Source organism: Rutilus rutilus (genome assembly GCF_951802725.1).
Source record: "Rutilus rutilus genome assembly, chromosome: 4".
NCBI lineage: Eukaryota > Metazoa > Chordata > Actinopteri > Cypriniformes > Leuciscidae > Rutilus > Rutilus rutilus.
The window spans coordinates 16,017,568-16,037,151 of record NC_140212.1 but is presented as its reverse complement, the minus strand read 5'-3'; the positions used below and the strand labels follow the sequence as shown (position 1 = coordinate 16,037,151).

The 19,584-nt window shown below is 39.4% G+C and overlaps 1 protein-coding gene across 4 annotated transcripts in view; it reads right to left on the bottom strand.

The window, feature by feature from the left end:
* The window catches only part of nav3 (neuron navigator 3), a 148,821-nt gene that overhangs the window by 27,410 nt on the left and 101,827 nt on the right, over positions 1-19,584 (bottom strand). For all 4 annotated transcript variants that reach the window (XM_084406904.1, XM_084406905.1, XM_084406907.1 and 1 more), the window contains exons 13-16: positions 4,396-4,516; positions 3,895-4,171; positions 2,554-3,283; positions 6-440 (exon numbers count right to left, since the gene is read on the bottom strand). In XM_084406904.1, the coding sequence (XP_084263030.1) occupies positions 6-440; positions 2,554-3,283; positions 3,895-4,171; positions 4,396-4,516 (1,563 nt within the window). The remainder of the gene's footprint in view (positions 1-5; positions 441-2,553; positions 3,284-3,894; positions 4,172-4,395; positions 4,517-19,584) is intronic.

Here is a 19,584-nt window from a genome sequence, read left to right as displayed (position 1 = left end):
CTTACCCCTCAGACAGGGTGGACTTGACACTGCCCGTGCGGGTGACCTTCGGCCCATGGTGATGTGGGAGCGGCAGGTCTATGGACTCTGAGCTTGTGTGTAAACTGGTCATACTGTGGCAGCTCAGTGTGTCTTTACTGCCCGCAGAGGAACTGCTGAGGTTCGGAGGCCAAGGCCGGGCGTTAGAGGGCAGAGAGAGGCCTGACGCCGGACTAGAGGCGGGGGAGTCAGTGCCCAGGTCGGGCGTTTTGCCGTACAACGGGCTGCTGCCTCCGCTTTGCCCACCCATGCTGCCCAGACTACCTGTTCCTGAGGAGGGTGAATCCAGGCTGGCCTGCCGCGCCAGTGTGCCATGAGGACTGCCCAGTGCCGATGGGCATTTACCAGAGTCAGGGGTGCCAGGGGAACTTGGTTTACTGCTAGTCTTGCTGCCAAACAACCTGGGCAAAGTGAAAACAAGACAACAAATTGTTCGTAAACCTTGCTTATGTAAACTGTCGCAATGAATTGAGTTGATTTCAGAAACAGTTTACACACATTTGCTCTTTCATGAAAGACCATGCAATCTCATTAAAAAACAAAGTATCATCACACAGTTCCAGCATAACTTAATTGGTCAGCTTCTACTCCTTGTATATAATCAAATATGCTTTCAGTGGTGGATCTGCCCATGGTTCTCACTGTATGGCTCCAGCAATAACAGCCTGAGGCAAGCAAATCCAGCTATTACACTTCAGCTTCATGGAGCAGAGCAGCACACCATGTAGACATGTTTTTAAATGGACACGCCTACTAATAAAGAGATCAGTGTGCTGGAAATCCGCTCACTCCATCTGCTTTCATCAATGCTGAATTGAGTCTGATCAGAATGGCAAATCATGCTCCCTGAGGAGTGTTTCCATATATGCACTTACATTCCACAACCACCAGGTGGCAATCTGACCCTAATCCGTCTTGTGTGCAACTGTCCTCTGATGTGGGAGAGAGGTGCTAAGACAGACTGCTAAAGCTGCAATGTGATTTCGATTCTCAAAAATGGGTCGCAGGCTGTTATGAGACTCACAGACAACAGGGAGACAAAATGCTAAATGCATAAAAAAAACTAATTCAAACTAACTGTATAATTATGCAAATTAAACAGGCTTAACTTTTTAAAGGCTTCTCACATCTTTTGTTCTTGATGTGAAGGTTGTGTCCGATCAAAGTTTACAGTGTTTTGGCACAAAAACAAAAAACGGCTGTTTCTTAGTATAAGCTAACAAAATTAGTAAGTAAATATGGGCAGGTTTCATAACAAGACTAACAAGAAAATATGAGCCAGACTACATTAAACATACAAACTTAACATACTGCAGAGGACAGAAATAAGCTACTTTTCTATCGTCGGGCCAAACCGTTCTCTTTGCTTAACCGATCCATTCCGTGCAATTATGGTTTCATATAGGCTATGGTACGAAAACGGCTGATAACTGAGCTCTTTGGAATGTAATACGAATGTGTCAGTCATTCCCTTGGTAACACAAGCCTTTACAGACGATAAAAATGTAAATAGTGACTGCATTATGGAGGATGATTGGATATTTCTTATAATTTTATTATTACTTTGTGTTTACGTCTCTCAAATAGCATGCTTAGCCAGCTACAGAGAAACGGGTAGTCAGACAACAGACAAGTGACCAATCCCGAGTTGCGACATCAATACACGCATTCTACCAGCACAGGAATTCCGGGTCGAGAACGGTTTGTAATTGGGCCGTACCAGGCTCAAGTGGAAATACAACTGGAATTGTTCCTTACTATTTTTAGAACCGTTCAGCCCGACGGTGGAAAAGCGGCTATAGATTGTTCTGACCACAATTTTGTTTTGTGCGGTATATCACTGCTTGTCAAGAAACCATCAGGATTCAGGAGACATTTAGAAACCCAAACTATTATGGTTAATAAACTTGCGATTCTTTTTGGCCAATGTCAGTTTTCTTTCTTTTGCTACTACATAGGTCATCCCTTGATGTTCATTGTGAAATCTGGTTCTGTATAAAAACCAGTTGAGAACTAGTGATTTAGATTACATCCTTCTCTATTCATCAGAGCATTTGTGGGCTGCTGACAAGATTTTAGTTCGTCTAATGGTGGCTGGGGGAAACACAAGAGTGATACAGAAGGCTATGGCTATGACTCAAACAATCAGCTCCGTAATCCATCACAAAATTTCCTGGATCTCTGAGGCAAGCCTAAACTCATTGGTGGATCAAATCAGCAGTGTAGCACAGCCTAAAGCAGCTCACGTTCATCTCACATACTTACTGAGGAAACATGCTGAAACGCTCCTCCATGCTGGCCAAGAGGTCATGACATCGCAGGAGTGAGCCAAACCACAAAAAGCAATTGTTCTTTTTTACTGTCTGCTTGTGTCCATTTGTCTCAAGCTAACTGCCTATTTTGCTTTCATATTTTAGTCTTATCTCTGCTTATGTCTGCCTTGTGTCATCTTTGTCTAACTTTTCTTGTCCTCCCATTACCCCAGTAGTTTTATTCAGAAAGAAAGTCGGTTACCTGCGGAATGTGGGGGATGCAATGTCTGGGTATTTGGAGCCTGGCTGTCTGAGTCCCGATTGGGTGGAAGTGGGACTGGATTTGGGGGAGGTGGACAACCCGGTTCCCTCTTGATCCGACCCTGCCACTTTCTCTTTATCCGTTTGGTTGATGGTAATGGGACTAGAGCGTCCTGACCCTACTTTCCCAGGGTCTCTTCTCTTTGTGCTGGTTGGGGTTCCTACCACCCCTCCACTACCTCCCGCAGACTTCCCACTGACATTAGAATCAATGCTGCTAGAGCTGGAACGATGCCCGCTGCGGCCCACCACGCTGCTTCCCCCACTAGATGACTTTGCCGGTCTAGGTAGGGAGCGATACTGGAGTGGAACCTTGGAGCCTCCACAGCCTAACAAAACGGCATCATCCTGGTGTTGAGCACCATCGAGACTTGTCTTCCGCTCATTGCCGATACCTGCACCCTTCCCAATGCCTGCAGACTTTGGTACCTTGCCTAGAGTCGCAGAACCACTGGTCAGAGTGGCCCCGCTGGCTGTGATAAGGGCTCCGGCGGAACCCGGAATCTTCTTAAAGCCGAAGGAGCTTGTGGTAGGTGGACGACCGATGCCTGAGGGTGGCTTCTTCCCTTCATCTCCGCTGCTCTTGCCTGCATCCGATGGTGAGCGCTGGATGCTTGGGCTCTTAGATGGGGCCTTGCCCTTCTCAGATGCCTTGGCATCATCTGTTTTACCTGTCAGCACAAAGATGTTTGTTATGGCACTAGTACCTCCTGCTCAATCATTCAATACTGCTGGCTAGTTTTTTACAAAGAATTTCACAACCCAATCCATCATCACCAATGCAACGCAATGGCTGTTGTGTTCTAGCCAACTGCCCTTTTTTTGCACAACTCAGCAAACAGCACAGATAAGGTACTCTAAGCCAAAATAACTTGTTCCTGCTGAGTGTCCCAAAAGAGCTTCAGCTGCAAAAGTTGGCTGAGATAAAGAAAAAGACAAAGACTCAAAGTTGTCAAAAAGCCTCATCTCTTTTTGATTATACTTTCTCTTTGAAGCTACAGTAAGCAATTATTTTGAATACCATGCAGAAAATGTCCCTACTGACAGATATCACTGTATCACTGATATGCCCTTGGTTTTGTAAGAACCAAAAAGGCATCTGTATCTTTCATGCTTCCTTACAGAAAATTGTGGGTTCCATTTTGAAAGTTCCTCCAGAGAATTGGCATTTTTGCAAAGGTTTTCTAAAGGATTCTGACAGTGCCTCTCTCAGTGAAACCACAAATGGTGCTCCACGTATCTTTTCATATTTACAAAGTACCACTGTATGAGATTTTGATACCTGGTGATTTGAGAGAGGTGGATGAGCCTTTGGTCCGTGGTGGTGTGATGCCAACCTGGGCACTCATGCCCCTCCTCCAGGAGCCTGTTTGAGACATGGGCAAAGCTGTCTTCTGGCCAACGTCCTCACCCTGACATGAAGAGGAAGGGGATGAAGACTTCCACTTGCAGGAAGGGTCCATACCTGGCTCCATCTCTTCATCAACCTTCTTCAGATCCTCCGCACCAGCCCAGCTGCTACCATCCTGCTCGGTATGAGTGTGCGTATCTTTATTTGACTGTGAATCACACAGACACACAAAATATAGTGCAAACACAGTAATCTCACATTGCCAATCCGTCTGACAGATGGCCAAACTTTTCTTACTAGCCAAAGCAAAATGTCCAAAACTCTCAGTCTGTTCAATCTGCTGTGGCCTACTGACAGACTGCTGATATAAAGCTATTTATAAAAATGTGTGTGTGAGGAGAAAAAATACATAAGACTAGAGCGTATGCACACCTGTGCTGCTTTGCTCTTGCGAGATGAGATGCCGGAATATGTGGGTGGATTCAGATCGTCAGTGCCGATGTTATCTAAAGTATCACTCAAACCACTGCTGACCGAACTACTGTCATCCCAGCTGTAGAGACAGAAAGAGAAAAGAATAAAATAAAATTATAAGCAGAAACAAAAACACCCAAAACTTTGGGGGCTTCCTTACTTATCGTGCCTGGAGACAGGAAATAGTGTATCATTTTTATATTGAATTACATTATTAATCTGATTTATGAAAAAAAGAAATTCCCTTGTGGAGATGGCCCATTTGATTGTTTTTTTTCAAGGTTTTATCTTCTGGAAATATTTAGAGAAAGTTTGTCTTTTATTAGACCTTTCCAAACATTCATCACAAGAACCAGAACTGAAAATATGATTGCAGTACACCTTCATTAATATTTCAAAGCCCATTATTGTTGACTCTCTGTCACCATCTTATTCATATTATTTCTCTTAATTAGTGTTCTCCGTGTCTTGCCACTTCAATTCTCATTAACTATTGGCAATATTTCTCTTTTCTCCACAGTCCTTACATTATCATTCTTCTAAATTTACCAGATCATGTCTAATTAATAAAGGTTATTAAACAGTAGCTTTGACACCCTCGACTTTGTTGACCCAGTTGAAAATCCAAGAGGAAAGCTAGGTGTGAATGCATATGAAGTTATTACTACTGCCAAAGCAGAATTGTACAGGCTTGCAAACTAATTTTCTGTCTATCACACAAGATAAATCGTATACTGATAATTTATCATCTACTGTCTTTCTCTTGTGTTGCTAAGCGAGCTCTGTTTGATCATGTTTGTGGACGCATATGTCCTCAAATTTAATAAGCTCTTCAGATCTGATCATATATTATATTCAACTCTCTGATGACTGTTGGCTATTTGTTGTTCGGCTCTACAGACTAAATTGACAGCTAGACCGACATGAAATCCATTTAGACAAGAGAAAGAGAGACATCCTGGCATTTACAGACATCTGACATAAAAAGAGATTGAAATATTCAAACCTCTTTACTGATGTCAATATCTGCAGTTCAATTATTCATATCAATTCTAAGATTCTGAGTAATGCTTGCAGAACTACGCTGGCATCTAAAATTCAATATATTCAAGTCTACCCAGGAGACGTTCGTGTCCAGGACATTTGGTCTTCTTTTTGAAATGTTTGACGAGCTAGTACATATTCTCTCTTCACTTTTATTATGTATGCAGGGCAGAGTGAGAAGGAAAGAAAACTTTGAGAGGCTGAAAGCGACTGGATAATAATTGTGAGAGACCCCGCAGGGCTCTTAACACCAGCATGTGGGTGTTTCTGAAGATTCTTGCATTAGAAATAGGCTCGGTGGGTGCGAGTATGTGCGCAATCACACTAAAAATATCATTATTGATTTTTCAACATCCTTGTTTCGCCCTTATTTAACTCCAGGAGCACTTGACACATTTAGCTTGAGATCTGATACTGTTATACAATAATGTAAATTAAAGATTAGAGATGACACAACGTCTATTACACAACAGAACTTTTCTAAAGTCTGATTGGATGAGCATTTGAAGCCACTGTAAAAAGTTGATATGTATGCATACATTTCACTGCAGAAATTCTATAGTAATACAGCAAGCCGCTACACAACATTAAACACCCAACAGTAAGACAAATTAACTATACTTGGCAGAATTTTTTTTATTTTGATTATATTGCTGATGCCACCACTTCTACTTAAAGGGATAGTTCAAAAATTACAATTCTGTCATCATTTACTCACCCTCATGTCGTTCCAAACCCTTAAGCCTTTCGTTGAAGATATTTATGATCTGTCAGCCACGCAGCTGACACTTCAAAAAGTTCATAAAGAGATCGTAAAACTAATCCATATGAATTGAGTGGTTTAGTCCAATTTTTTTTTGAAGAGACACGATTGCTTTATATAATGAACAGATTGAATACAGACTTTTATTCCCATATAAACATTGAACAACTCACACATCAGTTGTGGTAAACAGAAGATCAAGTTTGCTTGCTTGATGTGCAAGAACCAATGAGGTTCATTCTCCTGTTTTACGCAGCATGTTTGAGCTTCCACAAGAACCAATGAGGTTCATTCTTGTGTTACGTAGCACTTTTGAACTTCCACAAGAGGTTTGTTCTAGCACGTAAAGCATGTTCGGTTGAGCTTCTGTTTATTTTTTGCTGATCAATGTTTATACGTGAATAAAAGCCTAAATTCAATCTTTTCATCATATTCAGCAATTAAGTCTCTTCAGAAAATTTGGACTAAACTCCTCAATTCATATGGATTAGTTTTACAATCTCTTTATGAACTTTTTAAAGCGTCAATGTGTCAGTTGCGAAGCTGTCTATGGAGAGTACAAAAAAGCTCTCAGATTTCATTAAAAATATCTTAATTTGTGTTCCGAAGATGAACGAAAGACTTATGGGTTTGGAATGACATGAGGGTGATTAATTAATGGTATAATTTTCATTTTTGGATGAACTATTCCTTTTTCAACTTTTCATTTAATTTATTACAGTTTTTTTTAAATGTCCAGTTTGATGATGTTCTGTTTTCTGCTCAGCAACAATTTTAATTTTATTAAACACTTTTATAATATTAAATTACAAGAAGAAATTGCACTTTTATTAAGAAAAGTGAATTTAATAAGAATTTAGCTATGTGATTAAAACTGATAGCAGTATCCATTCTCTTTCTCCATTAGTATCCTACTGAAACAAATACCATTCATTAAATTATTAATAATTTCTCAAGAATCATACCAATGCAAGATATATCTCATCCACAAAGTGCTATTCATCTTCTAATCATTGAACTATTATAGGAAATTACTATATCTAATGACCACAAATGTGATTCCGTCATTTAAAGGTCTCATATTGTACACCTTTCTGAAGTTTTATGTCCGTAAGAATATATATTTGCGGTATAAGTACTAAAAACCATCTCAGTATATTTTTTACAGCTCCTTCCTCAGAAGCTCTGCCAATAAAAGGTTAATTTTGGCCTGTCTACTTAATATTCATGAGCCTCTCTTCTGATTGGCCTGTTGTTTTATGAGTGCCGCACGGCCAGGCCAACCACAGGTAACTAAGGTCATGTATGCTGTAGCCTGCTGTGGCTTGGTGATGCTCACACGTAAGGTAAATAAAGCACCTGTAATGATGGTGATGAATTATTTGTTATTAGAGCATAAACATTCACAAACCACTGTTAATTTAACATAAAAGCAAGCATAGGCTACTATGTAATAATTCCTAAAAAGCTGATATCTCAGTTCATCGCGATCTCATAAAGCTCCGTTATTTTCAATGAAGCTGACTGCACAATACATCTTTCAAAATGTCATCACGTCATTTGTTATAATCAGAGGATTTGCCAGCATGCAGAATTCAGCACTGAACAAAAATTCAGTTTTGAGCGGTGAGTGGATTCTATCTTAAATGCATCTCATTGGCCATTGCGTTCAAGAAATCAACACATATGTCTGTGATTGGCTACATTGCTCAACGCTGCAAACATGTTATAAATAGAAACTCTGTGACTGAGTAGTTCTGACGTCACATTTTTACGGAAGTCACAACGGCTTGTGAAAAGGCGAAGCTACTTTATGCAGGCTGTGCGCATTTGTCTGTGGATTGACTGTGGATTTTGAAACTTATATGGTAGTTGCATAGCCCCTAGACCTCTGTTTCATGAAAAGCCAGGAAATTTCATTTTTGACAATATGGGACCATTATGGGAGCAGATACAATTAACTGAAATTGTGATGTCAAGCATGAGATATATTAAAATCTATCAATAACATCAACAATGGTTGCGCTTGTCTAAACTACACATTAAGTGACACTTTTCAAGAGTAAAATGACTACAGTATCCAGTGAATGTACACACATTAGCAGCTAATGCTTTAACACCTGGGTAGAGTTATTGACTTGTTGGTGCTATGATGTGCTGGTAGTCTTGAGTTCAGACGAATGTGAAATGAAGCTGCAAGTGGACCACCAACACAAATCAATAACCAGGCCAGTTGACAATTTCCCTTAATATGCACTCTGCTGAAACCTTACCTGCCTGAGAGATTTCTAGGGCTTCCTGCTTTCTGTGCATTTGCCCTCCCACAATGCAACAGTAAACATCTGAAACTGTGGTACTCAATCTTAGTTGGGCACCCTTTGCCAGTTGGACACTTTTTGGCATGGGCTCACTGGTTAAGGTCACCTTGATAGTCTTGTTTCCACACACCTATGTCCCCGCTGAGTGTGCCCACTGCTTTGAGAGAGTGATTTCAGCAGGAATGTCACTGGTATACAGCCAGAATGGTGACTAAACCTTCACTTCTTGTGACTTCACAGGATGCCGAAAGTAGGAAATACATGATCTAATTTTGGGTGTTGGTGTTAAAAACCTTTGGGGTTTGAATCTTTCATATACTCAATATCTTGAGTATTAATACCATTAACATGGGCACCATTTCTCAAATATATATTTCTGTTAATTGACCATGAGAAATGAAATGTGACAAATTGTATATATTGAAGCACATTGTCGATGGAAGAATGAGCTGGGAATGAGTTCCCTTCTAGTGCAGTTTGAGATTACATGACTTTGAAGTCAGATTTAAACAATTTGACTGTTTAACAGCATACCTTTTTCTTCACTTAGACGCAAATGATGTCTTCTTATGCATAATAATTATAATGATTGTTTACCAAAACAAAGGCGAGTCACCAAAAAATATCAATTAATGCTTTCATGAATAGGGAATAATTAGCTCAACATCTGTTTTTTTAGATTGAAATTTGTCACAGTTAATTCAGCAGAACAGTCTTAGGGTGGGTGGTACATTTTTCTTGAGAAATGCAATGCTCTACAGACAGTGGCGGATCCTTGAATAGGCAATATACAGTAGGCACGTTAGTTGGTTAGGACGGCTACATTCTCTGCATACAGTGAGACAAATACTTCTTACTTAACCACTGCTGTTTTACAGGGCCACGCATGTTGTTAGTTCCAATCATTCTTATTTAAACTGAATTGTGACTTAGTAGATACCTAGCAGATTTTCTGAGCATTGCCCTGTGCTTTACTTCACTGTCCTGTCCCGCATATAGGCCACTATCTCTATGCATAATATATCTATGAAAAAAGTCTCTTTACCTGTTAAAAGCCAGTCCAAGTTAACAAATTAATTCAAGCACTAAATTGTGGAGGAGGCAACAGACTACCACAATATGTCATACTTTATTGGGACTATACAACAAGATTCCATTGTGATTCAGTATAGTTTTTATAACAACACTCAGAAATAATGCTGCTAGCAGGATAAAGACCCCAGAGAGCTGCCCTAAAAGCTTACCCATATGGGTTGAATATTTTATTCTTTTCTGTGCTGTCATATCTGTGATGTGACTGACGGTCGGACCATGTCCTTAGACACCGGTCCATTTATGATAGCAATACTAGTCAAAACGCCTACACTTGAATCACTTGTATATGTAAAACATGTTTCATGACTGTTGATTTTAGCACCTTGTGATTGGTTGGCTGAATATCTTCCATGGACTGTTGTTTTTTAATAAAAACGCCTCACAATATGAGTGGCGGCATTCGCTTGACTTTCACTCTATGTTCAGTGCAAACGTCCATTCAAGCATACAGTAATATTCTCATGAAATATTCAGTGTTGAAAGAACCATGAAACAATAGCACTTAATAAAGCCAGATTTTGCATTCTACGTGGATCAAAACAAATCAAGTTCTTTATCACTAGCTGTGTCTATTGGCCTGTTAAATATGTTTCATGCTGTGGCTTAATTATGGCAAAGCAACATATTTCCAGAGGAAATTAACCATCGTCTGTATGGTTGCATAACAGTCCTATATGTAGCAACCTCAACTGAGTCCATTCAAATGCAGTTTTTTAAGGGCATGTAGCCATCAGCCATTCATTTTCTTCTTTTCTTCACCCAAACACTTAAGTACAAGAATTCAAAGATTAGCATAAGAAGTCTTAAGGCCACAACATGCAAATTCTTTTTATGACTTTCATTGCAAAGAAAATCATTTACAGAGACAATCTGCTATCCAATGGTCCCCAAAGGGAAAATTTACAACAATTAGCAGTCTGTGAATGTTGACACTTATATAAAGACACAACTTAAAGAATGATCCAATTTAACCCAGTAAATCTTATCAACATACATTTGTAATGAAAACAAAGTATTCTGTACTAACCTAAAGTTAATATCTAGAGCCTTAGCTGTATATTAAAACGAACGGTGACCAGCCTGTTAGAGTCACCAACATACCAAAGTATGTCCCAAAACCAGTGATTGATGACTCCCGAGTGAGCCGAAAGGGTGAACACTAACTCACCACCCTGCGATTGATGCTGTCTGGATTGTCTGCAAGCTGCCCGTGTCATGCTGTAGCTCCAGGGGAGGAAGAAAAAGCAGAGGAGAGAGAAAAAAAGGAGGGGAAGAAGATGGAGGAAGAATGCAACCCACCTGCTTGGTTGCGAAACACGGGCTGGAGGGAAGAGAGCGACATCTCGCCACTTCTTACAGCTCCACCCCACCCCCCACACCTCACCCCTCCCCAGGGCCCATCATGCACTCTGAGAAATGCTTCAGACATCCTCAACCAACTGGGGCGTTGCCAGAAGACACAGACTCCAATCAAAGTCAGAGTCAGGGTCAAACTTGAAGTTGCATGCTGGGTAACACAAGGGAAATGATGCACAATGACCTTTATGTGCTGAACCTTTGGAAACTAGACATATCTGACTCATATTAATACATTCTTAATGTTCTTGATTAAATAAATGCATAGTGGCCTTAACAAGATGCATCATTCAAAGTAAAAAAACTTCAGAAAATGAAAATGTACTTCAGCTGTTGTATTTGTACAGCTTAATCAAATCAGTTTGAATCAAATGACCTTGTGGAGGCAGAGTATGACAATGCCATCTTTTATGAAAGCAGGGACAGTCAAACGTCACTCCACTGACTTGAGTGAAAAAAAAAAAATGTGTGACTTCTGCATTGCAGAGGAAACCGACAACCAGCCGCCACCGAAATCTGCAGAACTGAGCTGCAGATACACCCCTTTACTTCTGGAAATCAATACACTGGCACCACTGAGGGATGTAGAGGCTCTATTTCTCAAACAGACAAACCCACAATCACAGAGGCATTCAACTGCATTCTTCACTGTGTGTGACATAAAATGTCTGGCTAGGACAGTTAATGAACATAATGAGTGTGGTGATTGTGAGAATCACCACAGACAAACACACTCACACTCACACACACACGTTGGGTTTCCATGTTTTATGGGGACATTCCATAGACAAAATTATTTTTATACTGTACAAACTGTATATTCTATCAGCTAACCCTAAACCTACCCATCACAGAAATGTCATTACAAAAACCATCACTTAGTCTGATTTATAAGCTGTTTTCCTCATGGGGACCAAAAATTCTCCCCAGAAAGACAAGGATTTTGGATATTGCCATCTTTTGCGATACACACACACACACACACACACACAGTATATATAAATGCGCAAATGTGAATTATTAACAATTAGTGTGAATTAGTAATATTTTAGAGATAACATTTTAATAATTGCATTTGACTTGCTATAATAACATCACACATTTTTTAATATCACACTTACTACTTTTTTTTTTACACAGCATAAATGAGTATATAGCTGACTTTATACTGTTGTAGTCCTTCGCAAGAGGATTTTCATATTTAGGAACTTTGGCATTGAGAAGTTTGAAAACCCTTGAGTTAGGCATTATATAATGTAGTAATGTTGGCCGGTTTTCTGCCTGGACACTAATGAAACCTCTTGTTTGTTTATGTGGACAGTGTTTCTGTTTACATCCCCAGGGCAATGATCAATCCTAATACTCCATTACTTACTGACTTTGAGCAGCGTTTGTCACTAGCGGAGTATCCCTATTAAATCCATTATCTGAACAGATGCACACTGTCTGCATGAAGAAGTCAGTATGAATCCCAAAAACTCAGACATTCTACAATCTGAGGAAGAATGGCTTAATTCTTTTATCATTTGTTCTAGAAAAACATGCCAATTGTTTTGGCATAGATGGAGCAGCAATGGTTCCTCAACCATGCTCCTGTATTGATCAGGACCAGCACATCAGAAACATCTAATGGTGTTAAAAATGACCTTGTCAGAGTTGCCATATCTGATTCATATCTAATTTCCAACGCTGTACAAAGGCAGTATACTTCAACGTAGAATTGACTCACAATTGATTCCAGTGGAGTTGCGAAGCTACATTTATCCAAAGCGCTTTATAAATAAGTACGTACAAAAAATACACAGTACACATAAATATTGGTTGAAATATTCCATTTGTAAACATCCTGAACAGTTTGTCTTTCACGCTATTCAGTTTTAAATGAAATATAAGTTTGTAATAAACAGTGGATTACAAATCTTAAAAGGTGGCATAATTTTGCCTAAAAGTGCTGTCTAGGTAGGCAACTCACTAAGTTTTGAAGTAGAGCTAATGTGTCCATATCAAGTTTAAAGGCCCATTCACATCAAGAACGATAACTATAAAGATAACTATAACAATAAATATATTAGCGTCCACACCAACACGTGATAACATACTGTTTATGATAAGTGCACTAAAGTTGTTGTCTGCTGCTTGTTTATGCTCTTTAAAGCAGGATGGATTCTGATTGGCTGTCAATGTTTCATTCATCAGCTGGAAGAAAAATACTCAAAGTGATTCCAACGATATTGTTTCTCTATGCCGTTACAGTTATAGTTGTGGCGTGGAATCTGCTATGCTTTAACATTTAGCCTGAAGTACTACAGAAACTTAGAATTAAAGACACATAAAGGACAAAAAGGAATATTGAAATACTGAGGCAGCACTCTTCAGGGTTTATCCCAGGTGAACACGCAGTAATTACTCTACTCTTCTGTAAATGCTTGTGGCTTGAAGTTCAAAACTTAAAAGTGCTGAACAACAAAATCAGTATCTGAGCAGCTTTCTCTATTTAGTTACTATTTAACATCCCTGGGGAGTTAGAAGAGAGGAGATTTACATAGGCACACCAACGATCTTTGTATATCGCAAATGAGGATGGATTAGTCAGAAAATGCTCAAGAGTAAACAAAATGTTATTAACCTGTTACTATTGAGGAAAGAAACCATGTTGGTTGACCTCAAACTGTCTAGAGTCAGATTATAGTGGATTTGGTGGACTTTGATGGATGGTTTGACTGCAGCAGGAAGGAAAGACAACCCAGACGGCTGGCAGGGGGTTGGAGTACAGGGAGTCATGACATGGGATATTGTCGGATATTGCAAAGTGTTTGGGATATTGTCGGATATTGCAAAGTGTTACTGGAGACTTCAAATACAGAGACAAACATACTCCCGGAAAAAGGGTATCAAAAGCACCTATCAACTTTTTAATCAGCAATTGAGCTCTTTCATAAAATTAAACACACCTTATATAGTTGATGTATTTTCTACACAAATAAATGTTTTTGACCCATGTTTTGAAAAACTTCTTTGAGCTAATCCATCAGCTGGATTCTGAAGGTGAACATATTACCAAACCCTCATATGAATTTTTGAATCAAAACAGGCTAAATCTACAGCTTGATAGAGCTGGTAAGTCCCGCCCCTTCCGCTAACCCCACTGGACCTCTAGGTTGAAAAATCGTCAATGCAAGTGAATGGGAGAAAATAATTATTTTCTGGTCCCGTTTGAATTGTGCCATGAATATGAACATATGTTGTCTGTGAATTTTTTATATAATTTTTCGTGTAAAGAATGCTACAATTTAGCGGGTAGAAGTTTGATACGGTTAGACTTTGTGTGAGAGCACTTTGTGGACTACAACTCTTCGCTGCTTTCGACGCGTTTGAAACGTCACCACCATTTGCACACGGACACTAGCTCACGGATCCCGCTAAACATGACTGTGTCTTTGGTGCACTTCACCGCCTTCTTTCAGGGAGAGGACAAAATCGTTGAGGTTGGCGAAAACCACGGGTAAGTCAACTTTATGGGGTGACGTCACATAGGCGACATGTAGTCTTTCTCGTTATGTCTTTTCCACAACTGCTAGCCGAAGAATCATACCATATACTGTCAAACTCGTAACATGAAAGATTATATAAAAAATTCACAGACAACATATGTTCACATTCATGGCACAATTCAAACGGGACCAGAAAATAATTATTTTCTCCCATTCACTTGCATTGACGATTTTTCAACCTAGAGGTCCACTTGGGGTTTTACGGATGGGCGGGACTTACCAGCTCTATAGAATGGACTACTAACACTGAGCTTTGTGACACATTTTTGTTTTTGAAAAAGTAAAACTTTTTACCAGTTAGGTCTATCTTCAATGTGCTCCAGGTACCTAGCTGACTAAACGCCACTCAGAATGAGTGTCCACAAGAAGATTTAAAAATCTGGACATTAAGAATTTTCCAAACTCAACGGAACATTTTTATTTGCAATCCTTTTTTATCACTCAAATTAATAAAAAAATGTAAACAGGTAATGAACTATGATTAGTAAGATGAGAATACGAGCACTGGACTGCAGCAGGTTGGTGGAGAAATATATTTTTTCTCCACTAACAGTAGGAAAGAAAATATATTTATAGGAACATCTCAGCAGGTTCAAGATAATTCATGTTAACACGCAGAGAACATGATTCATTGTTTTAATCAAGTGTCAGCCATAAAACGCAGTAATAATCTGCGTTCTCGTGAGTAACTGTCTGGACTGTATGTAGGTGCGCTGAACGCTGTAACCGGAAACTCCCGAGTAGTAATAAGAAGAACGCGGAAATAGTTGTACAAGTAGTCCATTACATTTTACAGAAGACAGTAAACAAACAATGCATCTTGTGCATAAGACAACACAAAAACAAGCATTTAGCACAATCAATGCAGTCCGATTCATGAACAAATCATCTTTGTCTAGTGAATCAGTCAAAAAGACTCATCAGATCAACTTAGGAATGACTTACTGAATCAGAGCAGTTACTGAACTACCATCTGATAGTGTCTTTGTAATAAAAGAGGGGTTTAAACACAAAAACATTTCCTTTTTAATCTAATGTTAAAGAATCAATAATGAGTTAAAGAAGCAGCTTTTGGGAACAGGGCAAGAACAGTCATCCATATGAAGCGGGCAAATGAATTTCAATTAGTGAGTGATTTCCTGCACCAAATGAGATAGTAAGGTGATCATCTATAACCTGAAAGAACTCCATGACTCCATTTTATTGTGATGAATGAAGGCGGAGGAGTCTGACTCATGTCTTCAAATACGGAATCAGTCACAAAACCTCTTCTGTCTAATAGGAATCTTTGTCAATGACTGTAAAATCAAATCACTACAAAATCCTCCCGCTGTTTACCACAGAATAACAAAACCACAGATCATTTTAGCATCAGTCCTTCAAACAGACACAAACCCTTTGCTCTCACTCCCTTCTCACGAATAAACACAAACCAATCCCCAAAGCGTTCCTTTCAAGTACAAAAATGCCGAGCAAGCTGTCATAAGAAGCCAACCGCTTTCTCTGAGTCTGAAAGTGAAGGGTTTTACTTATTCATGTCTGCGCGCTGTCGTACTGGTCCTTCTTTCTCACAGAGCTGCCGCTAGCCATGCCTCATCTATGTTGCATGATGGGTGTATTTATAGCCAAAGACTTTTAGCAACCATTGGATTAATCGCATGGCAACTGATTTTCAGACATCACCACAATGAGACATACAGTATATGACTTTTTTGTTACATTCCCACAACATTCAGCCTGCAATGGCTTTATGACAGTAATGTGACCTGTTTCATGCAAGTCAATACAATCTTTAGTCTTTTTAATGAATATTATTACAGGATTACTAAAAACAACACTGTGAGATTAAGATTTAGTAGCAGCAGTAGCCCACTTTTGTACTTCAGACCGGATTTCTACGAAGCAAAATTATTGCCATTATACGGGAGACGTGTTGCTGTTGGCCGGGCTGCATCGCTCTGCTTATTCAGCAGTCAGGGTTTTAAAAGGGCAACAGCAGATTGAAATAATCTAATTTTCCCCAGCCTGAGGGATTCAAACTGAGCTACACGCCACAGCAGGAGAGAGATGGAGTGAGCTTTGTTTAAATGCCCAAATCTCAGCAGTCACACTCTTTGAGGTACTACACACAGATGGCCGCTCAAAGCATATGACAGCCCCAATTACGCTACTACACACTGCCAATACGCAAACACGCTACTGACTGGCTTTTTTATTCGAACAGATGAAAGTTAGTGAGCTTCCAGCATGTGAAGCAATGATATTAGTTGCTAATATCAATTGCATACGTCGACAATTCAACCTTTGCCTTGATGCTCGTGTAGGGCGATGCTGAAACGAGACTTACATTAACTCCTTATAATATAATATAATATAATGTAATAGGATAGGATAGATGATTAAGGGTCTGTTAAAAAATCCCTAACCCAGAATCCTTAGCAACACTACTGATATATCAAAAACAGCATATATTTTCACATCATTTTTTATTAATTAACAGTATCTTCAGATTTCTGCAGCCAAAATCAGAGTGATGGGTTTAGCTGTAGATTTTAAGTGCATTGCAAGGAAGAGTCAGAGACGGACTGGAACGACATTAAGCAGCAACTGTAATGAGTCCCTCTGGAACCTCCTGTTCTCTCCACCCTATAACATCACATCGCACAGAGAACAAGCGCACCGGGATCATGTTTACATTCCCAATTAGAGCTGGTAATTGGTCAGGGAATCAGGGATCGGTGAAACACTAACCATAAAACACACAGGTACTGACTACTAAACATTCAGTAATCATTCAGAGGTATGTGAGCTGCTATTAAAATAAACTGCTTAAAGACTGAAAGCTATACGAACTGGAGAGAAAGAGAGAGGGTAACTTTCCAGTGCCAATCCAGAGTAGCAGGGGCCCTGAGCTGACAATTTTTCTCAATCACATCCCCTCTGGACAGGTAGGGTTCATTAGTCTGGGGACCGAGGTTCAGTCTGGGGACCTTCAGCACAGCTGATCCTTATCCACAGAGTAACTGACTGTTCCCAGAGGCAAGACTAAAATACAGTGCCTCCCTGAGGCTTGAGACTGTGCCGTTGTACTGAATTTTTGGTTGTGAAAAACACTTGACACTGATGAGGAAAGGACACAGCTCAAAAATTCCAAACCAAGAAGTAGGTAATGTAGTCTCAGGTCATACTGGTTATTGTGTATGAAAAAAACAACAAAAAAAACAACATTTTACATCGGGGCTTCTCATTGAAAATATATTGAAGGAACCACTTTTGAGGAACTACTAGGGACAAGTAAACATATTGTTTAGCACACCTATATTTTATTTAGTTCTCAGAATTAATTACGACTTTACATGTACAACCCTAAACGACTTGTAAGAGATGTACTATTCTGATATCTTCATTTACAAAGATTAGAGTAGCCCATCCAAAACGTAACTAAATATATACACACCATGGTCTGTCAGAATACTCGATTCTGATTGGCTGTAGTTCCAGTCAGCTTAATCACCGTTCTATCTTAATGCGCTGCACACACACATACATCACTCACACACAGAGATCGGAGATTGCGCTGCGCACACACACAGAAACATTCAGGAGCACAGAAATGTATCAATGCTGCCACACTACTTTTGTTAATAAAAGTCTATACTGAATCACTACATTATATTTTTCAGCAAAAGAGGGGATAACATTGCTCTTTTTGAAGTAATTAAACTCACAGCTTCAGAGTGTGAGAGTAGAGAGATGCTGAAGACACCGATAATTCACACACGCATCTCTCTCTCTCTCTCTCTCTCTCTCTCTCTCTCTCTCTTTCTCAATCAATATTAATTCAAAGAAATGCAATAATTAATTCATTAAAATAAATGTAATGTTACCACGCTACTTTATCTCTGTGTCTGACCATAAACTCACTGCTTCAGAGTGTGAGAGTAGAGAGATGCTGAAGACACAGATAATTCACACACTCATCTCTCTCTCTCTCTCTCTCTCTCTCTCTCTCTCTCTCTCTCTCTCTCTCTATCAATATTAATTCAAAGAAATGCAATAATTAATTCATTAAAATAAATGTAATGTTACCACGCTCATTTATCTCTGTGTCTGATTCAAAGTTGGGAGAATGGTAGATCTAACGAGCAGTAATGGATGGAAATATCAGTTATCATCCTTCCGGTCAAAAATTGCGCAGCAAACAATAATAACAGCTTTAACTTGTCAGTGCAGGCAAATGACCATGGTATAAGCAGGATAATTAATGGCTAACTGTGCATTAAACAATCCGAATGCACTATGTGTCGGGTGGTTCTTTGCCTCCACATCGTGCATTAAAATCGTTTCATGCACAGCTAGCCATGGATTATACTATATATCTTTTTTTATTTTATTTTTTTTACTTTTTTATTATTACTATTATACATTATATAATAATAAAAAGGCTCAAATAATTTAAATCTGCTTGACGGCAGACAAGATGTAGGTTTTGATGTGATTGGCAGGCCGCTATGATACCGTCTGGACCTCATCAGTTAGAATCACTCCCAGTCATTAATATCTGCTCTCATCCAGCACAGATAAAGGCAGGAAGCAGCTCATTGATCAAAGAAAAGTGGTATCAGGTCCGTCAATCGCTGAATCTCATTCATCACCTGATCTGAACTCTGCTAAAGTCCTCAAAGAGTTACATTCATATAAATCACTTGGATTAGAGCTTCTGCTAAAACAGTTTTATGGGTCCTATTATCAAATGACACGGTGAAGGAGACCAGCAATGTAATGAACTCCATTTTCGAACATTTTGCCAATTTTCCACAGTTACGGAAAATGTCACACGTTCATTTAAATCTTGTCACAACTTCTTACTTTCTTAAATGAGCTTTCCCCTCAACCGGTCAGCACTTGGCTGCTTCATAGTCTGTCAGAGACCTTAAATATGTGGAAATCCACTATCTCTAATGCTGAATCACACAGTACAGCTAGTTTTGTGAATGTACACATTTAAGATATTACAGGA